Below are 18,763 nucleotides of genomic sequence, written 5' to 3'. Positions count from 1 at the left end.
GCACGGTTGTAAGAAATGCCTCCAATGCCTCAAGCTGAACTGGACTAAGAACTAGAAGGGTTCTAATAAAGGTCCTGGAAGGTCAGACTAGGCCAGGGTTTAATAATATTCTCAGTAGAAGGGCAGATCCTGGCTCTAAAAAATGTCCTGCATCGCAGTGTCATAGGCAAACAGTCAAATTGAGGTTCATAAATGGTTGGATCAATCATAAATGGAAATTGGCAATTGTAAAGCATCCAAATAAAAATGCAAAATACTGACCTTTTGTGATGGACGACATTGCTTATATTCTTTTTAGAGATGGTTCCTCACTGTGAAAAGAAGAAAATTCACACTGCATTATTTATGTTAAGTCACAGATAACAGTAGTACTACTGTTATCTGTGTTACTGTTACTGTTACTGTTATCTGTTATCTGTGTACTACTGTTATCTGTGGTTAAGTTTAGCATATGTATTTAGTCAACCCTGCCTATATTGGCCTTGTTGGGGCATTTAACATATAGGAAAGGGTCTGTAGCCCCCCTCCCAGCTGTCCAGCCTTAGATTGAGCTAGATTATATGTGACCTCACAGGAAGGTCAAACAATGTCAAATCTGTTCCCATGTATAAATTATAATGGCAAACAGTCTGTCATAAGAAATCTAGGTAGCTTTCACAAATTTCAAATTAGTCTGAATTACAGACTTTTCCATTAATTTTCTGACACAATGAGCAGATAAATTGTAAGTATAATGCCAAGTCTAAAAACATAAATACATATAGATAAATATCAGCTTTCTGTATTTGTGCCAGCTCCCAACACTTCTTTTTTAAGGGTCCATTACTGTGGCTGCTCCAACCTCCTGTGAGCTTCTCTAACCTGATCTTATTTCAAAAGATCATTCCTTCCTATCACTTCTTCAGAGTTCAGGCCCCTCTTGATTCCACCTTTCATCATTACTGTTCTTCTCAGTTCTCAGTTCTCCTTTCATTCCAAACAAAAGTTGGATTTTTGGAGGAGCCTGAAGTGAGCATAGGTAGGTGCTAATGTTTGCAGTGGCACATATACCACTATATAGGTAATGTTATTGTGAATTGAGAAAGCTAACGGTTTTTTGTATGGTTATTTATTTTTCCATTTGTTATTTTATGAGAAGCAATGTCTCATCAATGTAAAAAAATGCCCAAATGAAAGCCCTCTACCTCAGTGATGAGTGATGAGTTCCCGAGTTTGCAGTCTGAGAGCTCCACATCATTTGACCCATATAAATATGTTGAGCCAGTTGGTAAGTGACAAGAGACATGGTATGCTATGCTAGACATGGGAGGGCTGTGCAACATGCCACCATCTAACTGCAGTATATTTTTCACTTTCCATTTAAATCATCACCAGCAGATCAGCCAATAGTAGTAAAGCTGAAAGCAGGCATCACACGACACACTTGTTTTTTGCAACCAAGGAGAGGCACTGTAGGTTAGGTTGAAGGTTGTAGGTGGGAGACTTTAGGTGGTAGGCTTTAGGTTGTAGGTTTTAGGTGGTAGGTTGTTAATAAGGTTAGGTCAGGTTTGGTTTGGATTGATTACAAAGCATCTCTGGGTATAGCACCACTCCTTGGTTGCGAAAAACAAAGTTTAATGCCTCCTTAACGACTACAGACCAGCCAATGGGAATGAGCAAGGTGGTCTTGGGACTTGGGCAAGGTCAGGTGGTGGCCAGTGGGACTGTGGCATCATTTGCAACAGACACTGCTAAACAGGGCACCCGGGACCACAACCAACCAGTCATCCATTTATCTATTCCAGTGTTCCATTTTTCAGACTTTTTGGTGGCAAATCACACCTAATGGGGAAAATACTTTCATCCCTAAAATATGAATGACAGACTTTACTTCATCTCTGAAAAAGTTTCACGTATTTCCAACAGCCAGTTTACATGTCACTTGACTGTTGATGCACCCACATCCTTTTGTTTCACACCCTGTCAAGATTCTGACATGAAATCCTGGTTTATCAGTTGGCATACAAATTGGCATTACACCATTTTGCAAATATACTTCAGTTATTTATTTCCTTTTCTCTCATCCTATGATTTTTTTCTTCATCGGCACACCCAACCAAAATCCAATTTTAGAACACTGATCTATTCTTACAATATTCTTGGTTACAAATTTCTTGAAAAAGAATTCAGATTAGGGACCTTATGTCCAATAACCACCTCAACCTACGGCCTAAATGTTCGGTTACATGACAGCAAGCGACAAGCCAAAGCAGTGACATTCTATCAGTCATGCATGGGTCAGGCAAAATAAAAAAGGACAAGCACATACCAATGCTATGTGCCCAGCCAATAAAATAATATGCAGAAGAAAACAAACCCATAGTGTATAAAATAACCTAAAAAGAGAAAACTCACATTCATCCGGCTCTCAGTAGTTTTGCTGCGACCGCGTCAGTTTTGTCATCAAATGTTTGAGGGTTAACAAAAAAAGACAAAAACCATTTATCAAATCTAAAACACTGCTCAAATACCACCATTACTTGGCCGTCATGCTTATTTTACTGCAGTAATGACACTTTCGGGGCCTTTGGCTTTGCCGCTTTGGTTTGAACGGTTGAGTTGAGGGGCTTGGACTTTCAGCACTTCTCGTGTTGAAATTTGGTCATGAGTGGTTTTAAGTAATATTTGTAACTTGCTACATATTTGTCCAGTGATTCAGCCCGGCGGCCGGCTGAGCTTCCCGGCCGACGCGCGAGCCGACGCCGGCCGCGCTGTATTGCGGCACAGCCCAGGGGTGTCATTTTATATCTCTTTGTGGGGATAGATGTACCCTCAATCCTGAAGTATGCACCCACAATGATGAAAATGCACCCATAAGTCTTTTACAAACGTCCTTTCGAGAGCACGGCGCCCTTCGTATGCTCCAACGGCGTATTCCTGACCGTCTCGCGTTCTTGGATAACATAGCGTTTTTAATCACTTGACGCCCTTCTGGGAGAATGGCGCTCTTTTGACAGCACTGCGCCATTCTCATGCTCTAACGGCGCTCTTTTGACCGTCTCGCGCGACGCGCGCCCTTATGTCTCCGCCCACCGTGCATCCCTCGACTGTTCGGCGCCTTTCTAGCCCCTCAGCGCCCCTGGACCACATAGCGTTTTCAATCACTCGGCGCCCTTATAGGAGGATGGCGCCCTTTTCATGGTCTCGCGTCACCCTCGTAACCGTCTGACGCCCCTACGTCCCCACCAACTTAGCGCTATGCAAAAAACGCTAATAGGGAACTCGTCCCGATTAGCGACCGGGGAGGGTCGCTGATAAGTCTATGGGTTTTCTCATATTAAAAATTGCAAAAAATGCGACGCCTGAAAAGATGAAATATGAACCCAAAAAGGTAACCTATACGCAAAGCACTCAATCACTCGAACAGTAACGTTTATCCAGCACGTTTACGTAAGTAAAAACTGATCACGTGATGCACCAAAAGGCGAAAAGAAGGCGAAAGCCCAAATTTTGCGGGCTATCTCGTATGATATTCGGGGCCCGCGCTGGATTCGGCAACCCTGCATTCGGTGAAGACATTTGGCATCTCCCGCCACACATTGCAAGCTTCAGCAACACGTCATTTTCATTTCTCTCTTTTCCCCTGTGTTTCCCTTTTTGAGCTATTTGCGACCATGTCGGACGCAAATAGGAAATATGAGTTGCAACACATTTCTAACCACCATGCAGTGCACAGTTAAGCGATTAACTGGGAAAACGGAAATCAATTGAAAAAGGATTGTCCTTTCAGAATAAGCAAGGTGTATCATCCTAATGGGCATCGCTTTTAATCAGAGAGGGCCCAAATAGGTACACACGTTTTGGATAAGAAACTCGACATTTTTATTTAAACTCATCTGAAACGTCCCTCCTGCAGAAACACCGACAACCGGAAAATGATTTAGTTTGATAACCAAAGTATGCCTCACCTTTTGACAATGTTTTTACCCCAATTTCTCCTACCAGTGTTTCTGTAGGGAGGTAGGTCGCAAATAGGAAAGGGTCGCTAATAGAGATGTCAATCGGATACCAACATTTTGGTATACCGATACCAAACCGATACCAACTTGGTATTTGTTATTTCAATCCTCCTATATTTGGTACCTATACCTATTGTTGGTATTTTGAACCCTCACTTATATATAAGAGGCTGATAAATTGGTATAAATTTGGTATTTGCCTAATGTTTCTAGGTTGGTTCGGTTTCGGTATTTCCTCACGGTTTTGGTTGGTATTTGGTTTGGTATCGGTATTCAGATTTTTTTGTAATTGACATCACTAGTCGCTAATTAGGCACCTTACCCTATATTTCGTTTCCTTTGTGGATGAACTGACTTTCTGACGAACCGTGCCACACGGCAACTCGCCTATTCAGGGGTGGCAAATCTTGGGTATTACTCGAGCGTCTCTCGGGATTCACCCGTCCAGATATAGGTTAATCCACGCCCCGCTGGGGGGCAGAATCTGCCCCCTCCCGTTTTTCGCCAATAACTTCTAAGCGCGTTACGCTAGCGACGCCAAACTTTCAGTACCTTATCATACATTAATTTAACCCTATTCCTGGCGGGCTCCGCCGGGACAAGAAACTGGCGGGGGGGGGGCCGATTCGGCCCCCCCCCTGAGATCTCGAGAACGAAGCAAGATAGCGACAAGCGGTAAACGGCATCGGATACGCACGGCCAAGATCTACAATTTTTACTAAGGTCATTTTCAGGTCAGGTCAAAGATGACGTCACAGGGGTCGAAAAAGTCAAAAGGGCGGCGCTAGATATGGAGAGAGTTTTTCTCGAATAACTTTCTAATTAGTCAAGATAGGAACAAACTAAGGGCATCATCGTGATCCTCTCGTCAATCCGCATCGAATGATATATATGTTGACCTCGAAAGGTCAAGGTCAAAGGTTGACCTCAGGTCACGTGACCTCGAGGTCATCATGTATATCATTCGATGCGTCTTGACGAGCTGAACACAATGAGACCATCCACGCGTCTGTATCTTGTTCCTGTACGGAGTTATTGGCCAAAAACCTTTGGTGACCTTTGATGACGTCACATGACCTCACAGCTGCCCAACAGCAAAACAGACCTCAAGGTAGTGAAGGTTGATCGTATATGAAGTCATGTATGGTATATGGGGCCATTCCGACCCGTTTTAGTGGTAAAAACAGGGAGTTGATTTTTCCCCCATTGACTTATAATGGGGAGGTCGCGAAATTGACCTGACCTTAGGTCACCGATATCAAAATTCCGAGATATACAAATTGCACATACTGGTACCCTAACTAATCCCTGAAGAGAAGAAATTGATCGGTCAAAAACTCTAGCTCTGGCGTGATTGCAAACTTTTCTGAGGTAGAGTCACCAAACCGCCTCTGGTGACCTGACCTGAGGTCAGATCAACTCAAAATTTTCAGACATGTTGCGTAGAAGCCTTTTAGGAAAAGTCAGAAAATTTGAGCTTCCTAGCTCAACGCGTTTGGGAGAAATAACCAAAAAACCTCAGGGGGGCTCCTGAGGCCCCCCCCCCGCCAGGAATAGGGTTAACATGTTTCCTGAAAATCTGAGTTATCTCCATCGGAAAATTTTTGAGAAAATGGCGTTTAAGTGACGTCATGTCGCCATTTTCGCCTCAAAAACGGCAAAATTTCAAACGCCGCTGGCATCTTCATTTTTAAAGGAATCAAGACGTAGCAAAAACGGTTATACGCGATTCTACTTTGTCTATCAAATGGCTATCTCGTTGTTTTTTTAATTTTGAATTTTGAACCATTTTTTTTAAAGAACTGACTTTTTTTTGGGAAAATAAATATAAAATCCAAAATTTTTAGTTGATCGAAAAAAGGGAATATGTGTCAGAGAAGTGGTCTATGTGCACCTATACATACCAATTTTTAGAAGAATCGGTTCAAAAATGTGGGAGCTATTCAAAATTTTATCACGTCACGACACACAAAATTTCTTAAAGATGATTTTTTTGAAGTTCTAGACCTCGTACGGAAACAAAAATAGCACCATCCGATTCATCGTGAAAAACTACATCAGATCGACACCTTTTTAGGTCTTAACAACCAACTTCAAAATTTGACCTCACTTGACCTGACCTTGACCTGACCTCAACCTGAAATTCATGCAGATGTGGTCCATATCACTGTGACTGTGCATAGTCATCACATGACTGTGCACAGTCACATTCACACAGCCTATATAATTCAATAGGCACAGTCATCCATATGACTGTGCCTATTGAATTCTATGAATAAAATGGCGCATAAAACATGTGTCGCACATGCCCTTTCCTATATTTCATTTTTGATGATCTGACCTGACCTTGATTTTGACCTTTGCATGATATTGCATGCAATGAATATTGTCTTAATAGCTTAAGAATACGTTTTGGGCAATCAGTCTCAGTCCATTTTTCGGCAACTACGGTGCAAGGTCGATACTGTAGAAACTTGCATTTTGTACCTACCTTTTTTTCTTCCTAAATTTAGTCCGTACCTTTTGATGGGAAGGATTCACAAGGACAGAGCCACCGCTAAGCGAAGCTTGTTGCGGTGACCCTGCCCTCTACCCTCCGATCGCGCAATTCCAGTTCTATGGCAGAATTTAGAGTCGAAAGTTTAACGTGCGCAGTGCGCACATAGCCGCGCACGGCCGGTCCCCTCACTGACTTCACCTGGCTACGGCCTGCCACCAACCGCAACCATACCTGGGGCATTCCACGTCAAATCGAACAAAAATCGGCTGTTTTGCACCTTACCATCAGCGATTTCATTATAGATTTGTGAGCGAGTTCCTGTGTCGCCCCGGACATAACATTGATGTTTTTGGCACATTCTGACCACAGGTCTTCTAAATATACGGCATCAAATTTTTACAAAATGTTGCATCTTTATATATTTTTGAACGACCATAACTTTGGTTGTACTTGTTTGATTTGGATGAAATAAACCTTACTGCTCAGGTAATTTCTTAAGCATTTGTTTATAATTACACCTACTTAACCCTCGCCGGCCGAGGGGGGTGCCGCCCCCCATAGGGTTTTTTTCGCAATAGCTCCGAACACGCTGGCGATAGAGAGCTGAAACTTGGCATACCTGACCTTTGATTCAAGCCGGATCTTTTGCACCAACCGCATTTTTGGGTCAGGTCAGGTCACTGACCTATGACGTCATAAGTGAACCTCTGCACGGTTTTCAGATGTCGCAACTTCGCAACGCCCTCACTACCAGAGGAGATGTCACAGGGAAATGAAACTTGCAGGATCTAGTATCCATTATGAGTCTCACAACTTGTATATCTCGGATTTTTCCTTAAGGTCATATGAGGTCAGGTCATTTTCGTGACCTCACCATTATAAGTCAATGGGGAAAAATGAAAACTACTATTCTGGCGCCGGGAACGATATCCAACTATCTCAAGCACACAGAATCGTGATTTGATGCACTCCTTGCAAGGTTAGATGCGTCACTTTTGCAATGTTGACCTTGCGTGACGTCATTTATGACGTCATCAAGGTTATATTCGTTTTTCGTCAATAACTCTTGATCAAATTGAGCTAGCGAGCCGGGAAAGCCACCAATGGACTCAGGAAGACCTGCCGAATCGAATGATATGCGACATAACCTCTTTCGACCAACTTCGTGACCTGGGGGTGCTGACCTGACCTTGACCTGAGGTCAAAACCCTAAGTTGACCTGACCCGAACAAAAAGTATATCATTCGACGCGCCTGAGCGAGGCAAACACGATGCTGTCAAAATCGCGGCTCTGCGGCCATTTCTTGCGAAGTTATTCACCAAAAACTGAACCGGACCTTGGGACACTTGACCTGACCTCAGAGGTCACCGGTTGACCTAGGACCTTAAAATCTGGTACCAATCTCTGCGTCTGGTAACGGCGCACACGCTCGTTTTTTTCCGCGACACGCTAGATAGGTCCGGCGAGGGTTAGATATATGACCTTGAAATTTGCTTAACTCTGTTCTTAAGCACAAAAGTTGAAGTAGCAAAAAACACGCCACCTTCGACTTGGCTCATTTTCATATATTTTATTGCCTACCATATTCTTAACAACCTGTGAAAAAGTTAGAGTGGGCCATTCATAAGTTTTGAAGAAAATGACACATAAGTATGCAAACGTATGTTAGCACGCGCAGGCGCAGTGGAGGGGGAAGAGCGAATTTCGCCCCACCCCTCCTGTTTTTCGCCAATATCTCATAATATTAATGTGAAATTAATTATGGCTACCTGTCCAGAATTGAATTGTTCATCTCATCGTGCAAGCAATAAGAAAATCGGTTCACAACTTTTCTGGTAAAAGCGGTGTTAAGTTAACCCGCGCGGGGCTGGGGTCTCCAGCCGAACGCGCGGGGCTGGGGGGGGGGGTAAATTTTACCCCCCCCTGTTATCTCCCGAACTAATCGTCCGATTTGGAAAATTCAAACGCCAATCGAAAGCTCTCATCACGAACTACTAAAAACATGTACTTAATTTAAAGTTTGAGTTCAAGGTCAAGGTCAGGTCAAGGGTACAAATTGCAAGTTTCTACAGTATCGGCCTTGCACCGTAGTTGCCGAAGAATGGAGTCATGGACTGAGACTGATCGCCCAAAACGTGTTCTTAGGCTACCAAGACAATATTTGTTGCATACAATATCATTCAGAGGTCAAGGTCAAGGTCAGGTCAGGTCAGGTCAGGTCACCAAAAAACAAAATATAGAAAAGGGCATGTGCGACACATGTTTTATGGGTCATTTTACTCATAGAATTCAATAGGCAAACTCAATAAGTGATATGGACCACCTCTGGATGAATTTCAGGTCGAGGTCAGGTCAAGGTCAGGTCAAGTGAGGTCAAATTTTGAAGTTGGTTGTTAAGGCCTAAAAAGGTGTCTATCTGATGCAGTTTTTCACGGCGAATCGAATGGTGCTATTTTTATTTCCGTACGAGGTCTAGAATTTCCAAAAAAAGCCATTTTTCAAAAAATTTGTGTGTCGTGACGTCATAAAATTTTGAATAACTCCCACATTTTTGAACCGATTCTTCCAAAATTTGGTATGTAGGTGCACATAGACCACTTCTCTGACATATATTCCGTTTTTTTCGATAGACTCAAAATTTTGGATTTTATACTGATTTTCCCAAAAAAGTCAGTTTTTTGAAAAAAAAATTTAGGCCAAAATCCAAACTTTTCAAAAAACCGAGATAGCCATTTGGTAGACAAAGTAAAATTACGTATAACCTTTTTTTATTACGTCTTGATTCCTTTAAAAATGAAGATGTTAGCGGCGTTTGAACTTTTGCCGTTTTTGAGGCGAAAATGGCGAACATGACGTCACTAAAACGTCAATTTCTCAAAAATTTTCCGACGAATTTCGCTCAAATTTTCAGGGAACGTGTCAAATTGATGTAAGAAAAGGTACTGAAAGTTTGGCGGCGCTGCGCGCCGCCGTTTTTGAGATATCGCAAAAATTCGCGAGGGGGGGTAAAATTTACCCCCCCAGCCCCGCGCGGGTTAAACATCCTGTCGCCGCCAAGATTCTTGTCGCCGCGGCGACGCAGCGACTCGGCAGCCGGCGCCGACCGCTACGCGCCGCCTGAATTGTAGACTGTGCCGGGACGGAACGGAACGGTTCCGTCTTTACATCGCGCTCCTCATAGGCGGCGGAACAGGGAGGGCACCGGGGCACCGTGCCCCCCTTTGATTTGGGCATTTTAACATTAGCCCTATGGGCGTTGCATGGAAAGAATGGGACCAAAAGTCGGCAGTGCCCCCCTTAATTGAAGGTGTTCCGCCGCCACTGGCGCTCCTTACCGCTGATTATGTTCGATTCGTGTCAAATTTTGTGAGAAGATTAGTAGCAGGGAAGGTTGTTTTTATCCACCCCTCAGGTTTTTCGGGAATATCTCCGAAACCGCTGAAGCTACGATGCTGAAATTTTCTGACTTTTCCTAAAACTAAATTGGGCACATTCCCTGAAAATTTCAAGTTCACAACTTTACCAGGGGCGGCTCCAGAGCACTGGGAATTGGGGGGTCCTATTCGTGAAGCGAGTCATTTGGGCGAAGATCACGATGCTGCACCAGTTTTACGAACAGTGAATGAAAGGTATCATGTGATAACATATACAAAGTTATTGTGCATCCTCTTTTGACACGTTTTTGCTATAATAGGCGGATCCAGGCGTCCAAAAAGGGGGGTTATTTTTTACCTCCCAACATAGGTGCCCTGACACCGCCTATGCATGACCAATACAATTTTAGTCGTTCTCTCATAAGAAAATTGTAACATAAGAAGACCATTGCCACCCTTTTTAGAAACAGTACCAACAAAAACCTTATTTACTATACTTCTTGTGTACCCCCAATCTCAATGATCTGTATCCGCCTATGATTTTTGAAAATGCATATTTTTAGGATTCATGTGAATTCCTGGTTTATTCTCTATCGATCGGCAAAAGTTGCGTTAAGATTGGTTCAGTAACCTGGCTGTGATAAACAGTATAAAATGTATCTGCAATTTGCCCGTTTTTACCCCCCTCTACCCCCCTATTGACATTTTTTAGTTTTATTTTTTTAGAAAGGTAGATCTCGTTGAGCCAAATCGAATGCCGTTTGAATTTTGAAAATCGGCCGGTTGGATCTCGAGATATCAAGGGGGGGTCGTAAACAGCCCCCCCTGCCACTAATATGTATTTGTATTTGTATTTGTATTTGTATTTGACAGTTAAAACACTCTCCACAGTAAAATGGCTATTCCGAGTGTCGCGTCAAGGTTAAAAGGAAAAACAAGTTAAGATACACTCATCAATCACATCAAACAGAACACAATTCAAATCACACATTCATCCTTAAACACCCAGATACAACTCGGAAACAGAGCGTTTAAAAGCTCCCAGAGGGAGATGTCTAATGTCATGGGGCAGACGGTTGTACAACTGGGCTATGCTGTAGAGCAGGCGCCGCCTCCCTGCTTCGGTTCTCACGCGTGGGAGAGACAGATCAGTGTCCCGCCGGGTTGAGCGTGAGCGAAGGGAAGAGTTGGCCAGGATTTGGGAGGACATAGTATCCGGCTCTTCGGTGCAGCGTATTTTGTGGAGGAAGTTAAGAGAGTGGATTTCGTACAACTGACGGGCGGTAGGCCAGCCCAGTTCCCCTCGCACGTCCGATATGTGGTCAAATTTTCTTCGGCCGGACACAACGCGCAGCGCAAAATTGAGAACTTTTTGGAGGCGTTGTGTGTTTTTGTCCGACCCGTTTCCATAGACCGAGAGACAATATCGGACGTGCGAGAGGACCAAGGCGCTGACCACAGTAGGCAGAAGTTCACAAGGGATGTGGTGACGCACGTGGGACAGCCCAATGAGGATACCGTTGCATTTTTGGACGAGGGCCGATACGTGAGCGTCCCAGGTGAGGTGCTTGTCGAAAACCACGCCAAGGTTCCTCACCGTGGGGCCCTCACGGATCGTGTCCTCACGGAACCGAATTGAGATGGGATCCAGGCTGCGGCAATTTTGGCGCGAGCCAAAAACTATGAGCTCAGTTTTAGCTGTGTTAACTTTTAAGCCGTTGGTATGAAACCAGGCATCAAAAGAGTCCAAAATTTGTTCTAAAGTGGCTATGAGATGAGGGAGGGAATCTTTTTTGCCAGAAAGTAGAATTTGGGTATCATCAGCGTACTGCACCACGTGCGCCCCGGGAGCGAAAAGAGGGAGGTCATTGGCAAATATTTGGAACAGGAGCGGGCCCAGCGAGGATCCTTGGAACACGCCGATAGGATTGGGTAGAGGATCGGAGAGGACTCGGTTTCCTCGCCCGTCAGTTGTGCAAACTGATTGGGAATGGCCACGGAGGTAAGAGGAAAACCAGGTCGGATCGATAGAATAGGTTTGAAGTTTGGATAGTAGCTTTGAGTGGTCGATGACGTCAAAGCATTTGGAGAGATCGAGGAGACATAGGAGAGTGAGTTCCTGACGGTCGGTGGCAGAGAGGATGTGATCGGATACGGTGGCGAGCGCGGTTTCTGTGGAGAGACAAGAGCGGAAACCGTGCTGGGATGAGGAAAATAGATGGTTGCCAGACATGTAGGTGTACAGCTGCTGCTGAGCAACTTTTTCTACAAGTTTGGCAAAGGCAGGAACAATTGAGATAGGTCGATAGTTGGATGGATCAGTAGGGTTGCCCGCTTTGTGGATGGGGTGGACGATAGAGTGCTTCCAGGACGCGGGAAATTCACAGGTTGTGAGACAGGTGTTGACAAAGTAGAGAAAGACGTGACCGATGGAGTCGAAACAGAGGCGTAGGATCCGGATGCTGACACCGTCGGAGCCGGAAGAAGAGGAATTTTTCATGGAAAAAAGGACACATCGGAGAGAGTGAAGGGAAATAGGTTGTAAGGTGAGTGCACAGGCGCCTACTCTAGGTAGTCTGCAAGGAAGAGGAAGGGGCTCCCCCCTGTCTCGGACCTCAGCCGCGACCCGAGGGCCGACCCCCACAAAGTAATCGTTCAGCTCGTTGGGGGTGGCCTCAGGCACGACTCGCTGAGTGGACTTCTTGCCCTCGATCACCTGCCGAAGTGGGGTAGCCAGGATTATCACGCAATTTTTTTTTTAATATGGGGTAGCCAGGAGCCTGCCACTAATAGGGTTAAGAAATGTACAGGCAATCTTATGGTGAAAGAATTTTGAAAATCGGTTGGTAAACAATTGAAATATGAACGTGTAAACACAAAATTGTGATTGCTGCGTTTCCCGCGTCGGCCGATCCCGCCTCAGCCGGCGACATGTTAATCTTAGCAGGCTTCTAGCTGCCATATTTATTATTGGATTAACTAGAAATTCCCCATACATGCTAAAAAATGTATGTTCTTTCGTATAGTGAAGGTAACAAGACGTGAAGATATCGTTGCGTGATAATTTTTTCGTTGAATTTACTTCATGATGCATTTCCACACGGCTTAAAATTCACCGCAAAGTACCGTTTGCCTGAGACACTTTTACTATGGAACGTGAACGTTTGACTACGGTCTACGATGACTGCGTATTTCCATTCTCGCAGAGTTTGGGATATCACTAATCAGCAATCATTCATTTCAGAAAGTGTACACAAACAAGCATGTCTTGACTCTCACAGAGAGTAGAGAGTAATTAGTTCTGCTCATCGTCGTAATGCAAGTCTTTTCCGTAAGTTCGCACTTACTCACTGTGACTTCAGTGCACCATTCTGTCGTCAGTGTGTAAGGGATAAGGAATCAGGTTCGATGATATAATTCAAGCTGAAATTTATGTCATCTATGCTTTGTAGCCTTCACTATGAATTGGAAGGGCCAGGCACTCGGCAGTTTCGCCCCACACAGGGATTTTTCACACACCAACACGGACTGTCTTTCAAGGTCACGCGCGGTTGCGTGATGTGGATGCATGAAAACGGCGTTTGCCGCGAAAGTTATGAATGGCCCACTCCAATTTTTTTTCACAGATGGTTAGGAACATTGTGACGGACATAATATGTAAAAATTAGCGAAATCGAAGGTGGCGTGTTTTTTGCTATTTAAATTTCACTGTTTTAATTCAAGGTCAAATGCATTTCAAGGTCACTTCAATTTAATTTTATAATTAAGAATCAAAGCCTTATCAATTGCCTACAAGACCCTGTTAACCCGCGCCGGGCCGGGGGGGTGTGTCTGAACACCCCCCCCCGTCTAACTCGGCTCCTGGGCCACGTAGCGAAACGCGGTAAGCGGCAATCGAAAGAACGTCTAAAATAAGCACGAAAACACTTCAGTCATTTTTTGGGTCAGGTCAAAGGTCAGGTCACCAGAGGTCACCAAAGGTAAAATGTTGACTATTTCAACATTTTGGAAACTGCCAACGGCTATCTCGGAAACCGATAGAGCTACAGCGCCGCGGAAAAGCGCATTCGATAGCCCTTTTACAGACCTTTCTGAGTAATGTTCTCAGATTTGACCTCAGGTCAACGGTTTAGCCTCCAGAGGGCAAAAACTCCAAAAATAGCCGTTTTTACGAAAAGCGGTTTTTTGGCAATAACTTTTGACTCAAAAGAGCCATGACATTACTTTTGCCAGCATCGTGTTCCTCTCGTCGAGACGCGTCGAATGAACTATAATTTGACCTTGAAAGGTCAACTTAAAAATTTGACCTCAGGTTAAGGTCATGACCTGACCGGAAAAGGTCATGTTGCATATCAGTCGATCCGCAACGTCGAGCCGAACACATCTAAGGCGTTTTCAGCGCTCTAGCACGCCTCTATCAGAAGTTATTAGCGAAAAACTGACAGATTCTGTTCGTGACCTGAGATGACCTCGGGGACATAACGAGGGGTCACAGTTGCCATTTTCCGGTTCAGTGTGTCAATTGTACCTATATATCGATGTTTGAGAGTGTCTAGAATAGCGTTCGTGCAAAACAGTCGCTTTTCAATTTTCTCCCATTGGCTTATAATGGAGAGGCCGAAAATTGACCTGACATTAGGTCACAGATATCAAAATTCCGAGATAAACATTTCATAGATATAGTTGCTCTTATCAATCGCTGAAAGTTTCAAGGCAATCGATCAATCGGTGTAGCTATGACGAGCCGGAGCATTCCTATTTTTTCTGAGGTGAGGTCACTTGGCGTGACCTGGTGACCTGACCTAAAGCGACCTGGGTCTGAAATTTTCACAACATGTGCGGAAAAGATGCACGAACAGGTGTGCCAAAAACGGCGGCGCTCCGCGCCGCCGTTTTTGAGATACTTGCGAAAGACCGCAGCGGGGGTGTTCAAACACTCCCCGGCCCGGCGCGGGTTAATATCATTTTGATACCAGAAAAGGAACCAGAGTTAGGTATAGATATTTAAAAAATTCGTTATCAAATTTCGAAGATATTATACGTAACTCAGTTTTGAACCAATCCCAGCCTGCCTACAAATTTTTAGAAAAATCGAAGGGGATGACGGATTTCGGTGTTTGATTTGACGTGGAATGCCCCACCTGTCAGGATGTCAAGCGCCCGTCGCGCTTCGAACCCGGACTGTTGTAACCGGGAACGCGTGCTTTCACCACGCGGAGTCCAACGCTCTACCAACTGAGCTACGGGACCCTTGACCTGACCTTGACCTGGCCTCTGACCTACTTGAGGAAAAAAAATGCTCTTAAGATCCGCCTTGTTGAGAGCTTTCGATTACCGTTTTCCCCGTCTTTCTACGACCATCGGTTCGGAAGTTAGACGGGGGGGGGGGGCAGAATCTGCCCCCTCCCCCCAGCAGAGCGCGTATGGCTGAATAGCCCAGCGGGGTGCGGGTTAAGGACTCAGCCGGCACTGCGGCCGTTCGCCGTTGATTGCGATTGGTGGCTCCCAATCTCGAGTCTCGCACAGCAGGGTGTTGTTTCCGCGTGTTCATCTGGTTGGCCTGATTTCATTGTTGAAAAAAATACATCCGCTTGGTGTATTTAAATACACTTTCCTAACTTGGAATCGCAACATCTCGTGCAATGTGCATCGCTTGCTTTAAGGGACCAGCAACGGGTAAAGGAGGGAGCTACTAAAAAAAGATACCATAACCCGCGCCAGACCGGTGCTCGGAGCCACCCGCTCCGGGTCGGGCGTGGGCAGGGAGAAGAGGGTGGGAATTTCTAAAAAGTGGACACCCTCGTCTAACTCAGCTCTGGGTCACGTATCGACACGCGGTAACCACCATTTGAAAAAAACGTAAAAATCAATCATGAAGAAAAAATTTCGGTCAATTTTTAACCCGCGCCGGGTTAAAACCCGCGCCGGGTTAAAACCCGCGCCGGTGTTTGAAGTTTGAACACCCCCTGTGGTTTTTCGCAGATATCCAAAAAAGGCGGCGCTCCGCGCCGCCGTTTTTGGCACGCCTATTTGTGCATTTTTTCCGCACATGTTGTGAAAATTGCAGACCCAGGTCGCCTTAGGTCACGTACGTCACCAGGTCACGCCAAGTGACCTCACCTCAGAAAAAAATAAGAATGCTCGTCATAGCTACACGGACTAATCGATTGCCTTGAAACTTTCAGCGATTGATAAGAGTAACATTATCAACATGTAAAATGTATATCTCGGAATTTTGATATCGGTGACCTATGGTCAGGTATATTTTGCGGCCTCTCCATTATAAGTCAATGGGAGAAAATTGAAAAGCGTCTGTTTTGCACGAACGCTATTCTAGACACTCTCAAGCATCGAGATGTAGGTAAAATTGACACACTGAACCGGAAAATGGCAACTGTGACCCCTCGTTATGTCCCCGAGGTCATCTCAGGTCACGAACAGAATCTAACAGTTTTTCGCTAATAACTTCTGATAGAGGCGTGCTAGAGCGCTGAAACGCCTTAGATGTGTTTGGCTCGACGTTGCGGATCAACTGATATGCAACATGACCTTTTCCGGTCAGGTCATGACCTTGACCTGAGGTCAAATTTTCAAGTTGACCATTCAAGGTCAAATTATAGTTCATTCGACGCGTCTCGACGAGAGGAACACGATGCTGGCAAAAATAATGTCATGGCTTATTTGAGTCAAAAGTTATTGCCGAAAAACGCTTTTCGTAAAAACGGCTATTTTTGGAGTTTTTGCCCTCTAGAGGCTTAATCGTTGATCTGAGCTCAAATCTGAGAACATTACTCAGAAGAACTGTAAAAGGGCTATCGAATGCGCTTTTTCGCGGCGCTGTAGCTCTATTGGTTCCCGAGATAGCCGTTGACAGTTTCCAAAATGTTGAAATAGTCAACATTTTACCTTTGGTGACCTCTGGTGACCTGACCTTTGACCTGACCCAAAAAATGACTGAAGTGTTTTCGCCCTTATTTTGGAGTTCTTTCGATGGCCGCTTATCGCGTGTCGCTACGTGGCCCAGGAGCTGAGTTAGAAAGGGGGTGTTCAGACACCCCCGGCCCGGCGCGGAATCTCAGAGCACCGGTCCGGCGCGGGTTAATCATGTCAAAGATCAGGTCACCAAAGGTTATCGAAGGTCAAATGTTGTATGTTTAAACAACTTTTGAAGAATCGACAAAATAACTGGGAACGAATAGACCTAGAGGAATGTGGGGTAAGACGGCCACCTTAACTTTAGAGCAGTTTTTAAATGCTTTAAAATTAATACACGGGGCTATCTTAGTAGGTCCTAACTAACTGCGCTGCGGAAGAGCGCATTCAATTGCTCATTTAAAACCGTTTTTGAAAACATGTTCTCATAGTTGCCCGAAGGTCAACGGTGTAGCTTCCAGAGGCTAAAACAATAAGAAATAATGCCTTTGCGGAAATGTTGTTTGTAATAACTTTTGACGACATTTAAATTACCGGCAATGTGTGTCTCTCATCAAGGTGCGTCACTCTATCAACAGTTACTGTAAAAATTCCTATATAGGTGTTCGTTTGGAATAAATAACCCTGGTCCAGCGTTGGCCGTTGGGTCCGTCCATCCAAACTTGCTCTGCACGCTTTGTTTCTTAAGTTTCATGTCGTCATGGATCGTGGACAGACAGAGTATGTAGTTAGGTACCTATGTACATAACTGTACATAAGTGTACGGGAGCCAGTAGACTGATCGGCCACGCACCCAATCGTCATTTCTACCGACGTGCACCGCACTTGTGCAAATTTCGTCTGATCGCACATGTTCCGTCTATCTGAACACGTGCTCTCTATCGGCGGATCGCCCAACGCGACAGCCGCAGACGGCAGCATCATGCGGTTCGGAAAGTTCAGTTTAAACGAGCGTGGCACTGTTTAACCAGGTGATGCTATCCTCGCCAGCACCACTTGGTGTTTTGCCAGCCGCTAACATGCGGTGGGGGATGCGGGGGGCGGGAGTTGGACCCCCTCCCCCAACCAATTGGCCCCTGAAGTTTGTTGTTGAGTTGTTTGTTTGAGTTAAGTTTGAGTGAGTTGTTGTTGTTGTTTGTTAGAGTTTGTTGAAAAAACTAGCGTGTTGCGTGACGAGAGGAAGTCGATGATATTAATTAATTTAAGGTAATAGGCCATCAGTTGACCTTCCAGGTCTGGACACTGACCCAAAGGTTGCAAAAATCGAGACCTGCCAGGTGTTTCTCAAAGGTAGGCAGATGTAGGGTTTTCGATGCCCTTTATTTCCAATTTGATATTGGTTTCGAACAAAGACGACGCATTCATGCTTTGGAGTAGGTCGGGTGAGAGTTGCGTCGCGATCGACCGCTTAGCTCAAGCTCATGACTTGTGAGTTCATGCAAAAAACAAGGGTGTTCATCGGAGCCTCCTAAAAGTGTGAGAGATACATAGGTAGGTACCTATGTACATATATGTATTTACCCGATCATGACGCTTCTCAGACGCAGAGGAAATACTCGGGACTGGGAGTGCTAAACTCGTTGGCGACCTATGGATCGAGACGTATAGGTATGCGGCGCGCTGCTCAGCCTGCGCAGAGATCATAATAAACCAGGTGATGCTATACCCCTAATATAAATGGCCAGCCGTAGACCACTATATATCTGGACTGTGCACGGAAATTAGGGCCCTGCCATTAGGGCCCTAACTCATGAATAATCTCATGATTGAGAGCTGCGTCCGTGCGGGCTGCGCGCCGCGCCGGTGCCTATCAGACAGTCGCGCGTGCGCGCATACACACGCACACAACTGTACGCACATGCGCGCGCGCGCACACACACAAACACACACACACACACACACACACACACCTACACACACACACACACACACACACACACACACACACACACACACA

The 18,763-nt window shown here is 45.1% G+C and overlaps 1 protein-coding gene across 6 annotated transcripts in view; it reads right to left on the bottom strand.

Annotated features, from left to right (window-relative positions):
• The window catches only part of LOC122381234 (3-ketoacyl-CoA thiolase, mitochondrial-like), a 90,943-nt gene that overhangs the window by 7,002 nt on the left and 65,178 nt on the right, over positions 1 to 18,763 (bottom strand). The window contains exons 1-2 of one of the 6 annotated variants that reach the window (XM_043365181.1): positions 2,395 to 2,460; positions 262 to 311 (exon numbers count right to left, since the gene is read on the bottom strand). In XM_043365181.1, coding sequence (XP_043221116.1) covers positions 262 to 280 — 19 coding nt within the window. In that variant the 5' untranslated portion in view covers positions 281 to 311; positions 2,395 to 2,460. Of the gene's footprint in view, positions 1 to 261; positions 312 to 2,206; positions 2,252 to 2,308; positions 2,461 to 18,763 lie in introns of those variants that run through there. The other 5 variants (XM_043365182.1, XM_043365186.1, XM_043365185.1 and 2 more) reach the window with 5 other exon arrangements.

The sequence above is a fragment of the Amphibalanus amphitrite genome, unplaced genomic scaffold, assembly GCF_019059575.1.
Source record: "Amphibalanus amphitrite isolate SeventyFive unplaced genomic scaffold, NRLGWU_Aamphi_draft 000116F_arrow, whole genome shotgun sequence".
Lineage (NCBI taxonomy): Eukaryota > Metazoa > Arthropoda > Thecostraca > Balanomorpha > Balanidae > Amphibalanus > Amphibalanus amphitrite.
This window is presented reverse-complemented; position numbering and strand designations above follow the sequence as displayed.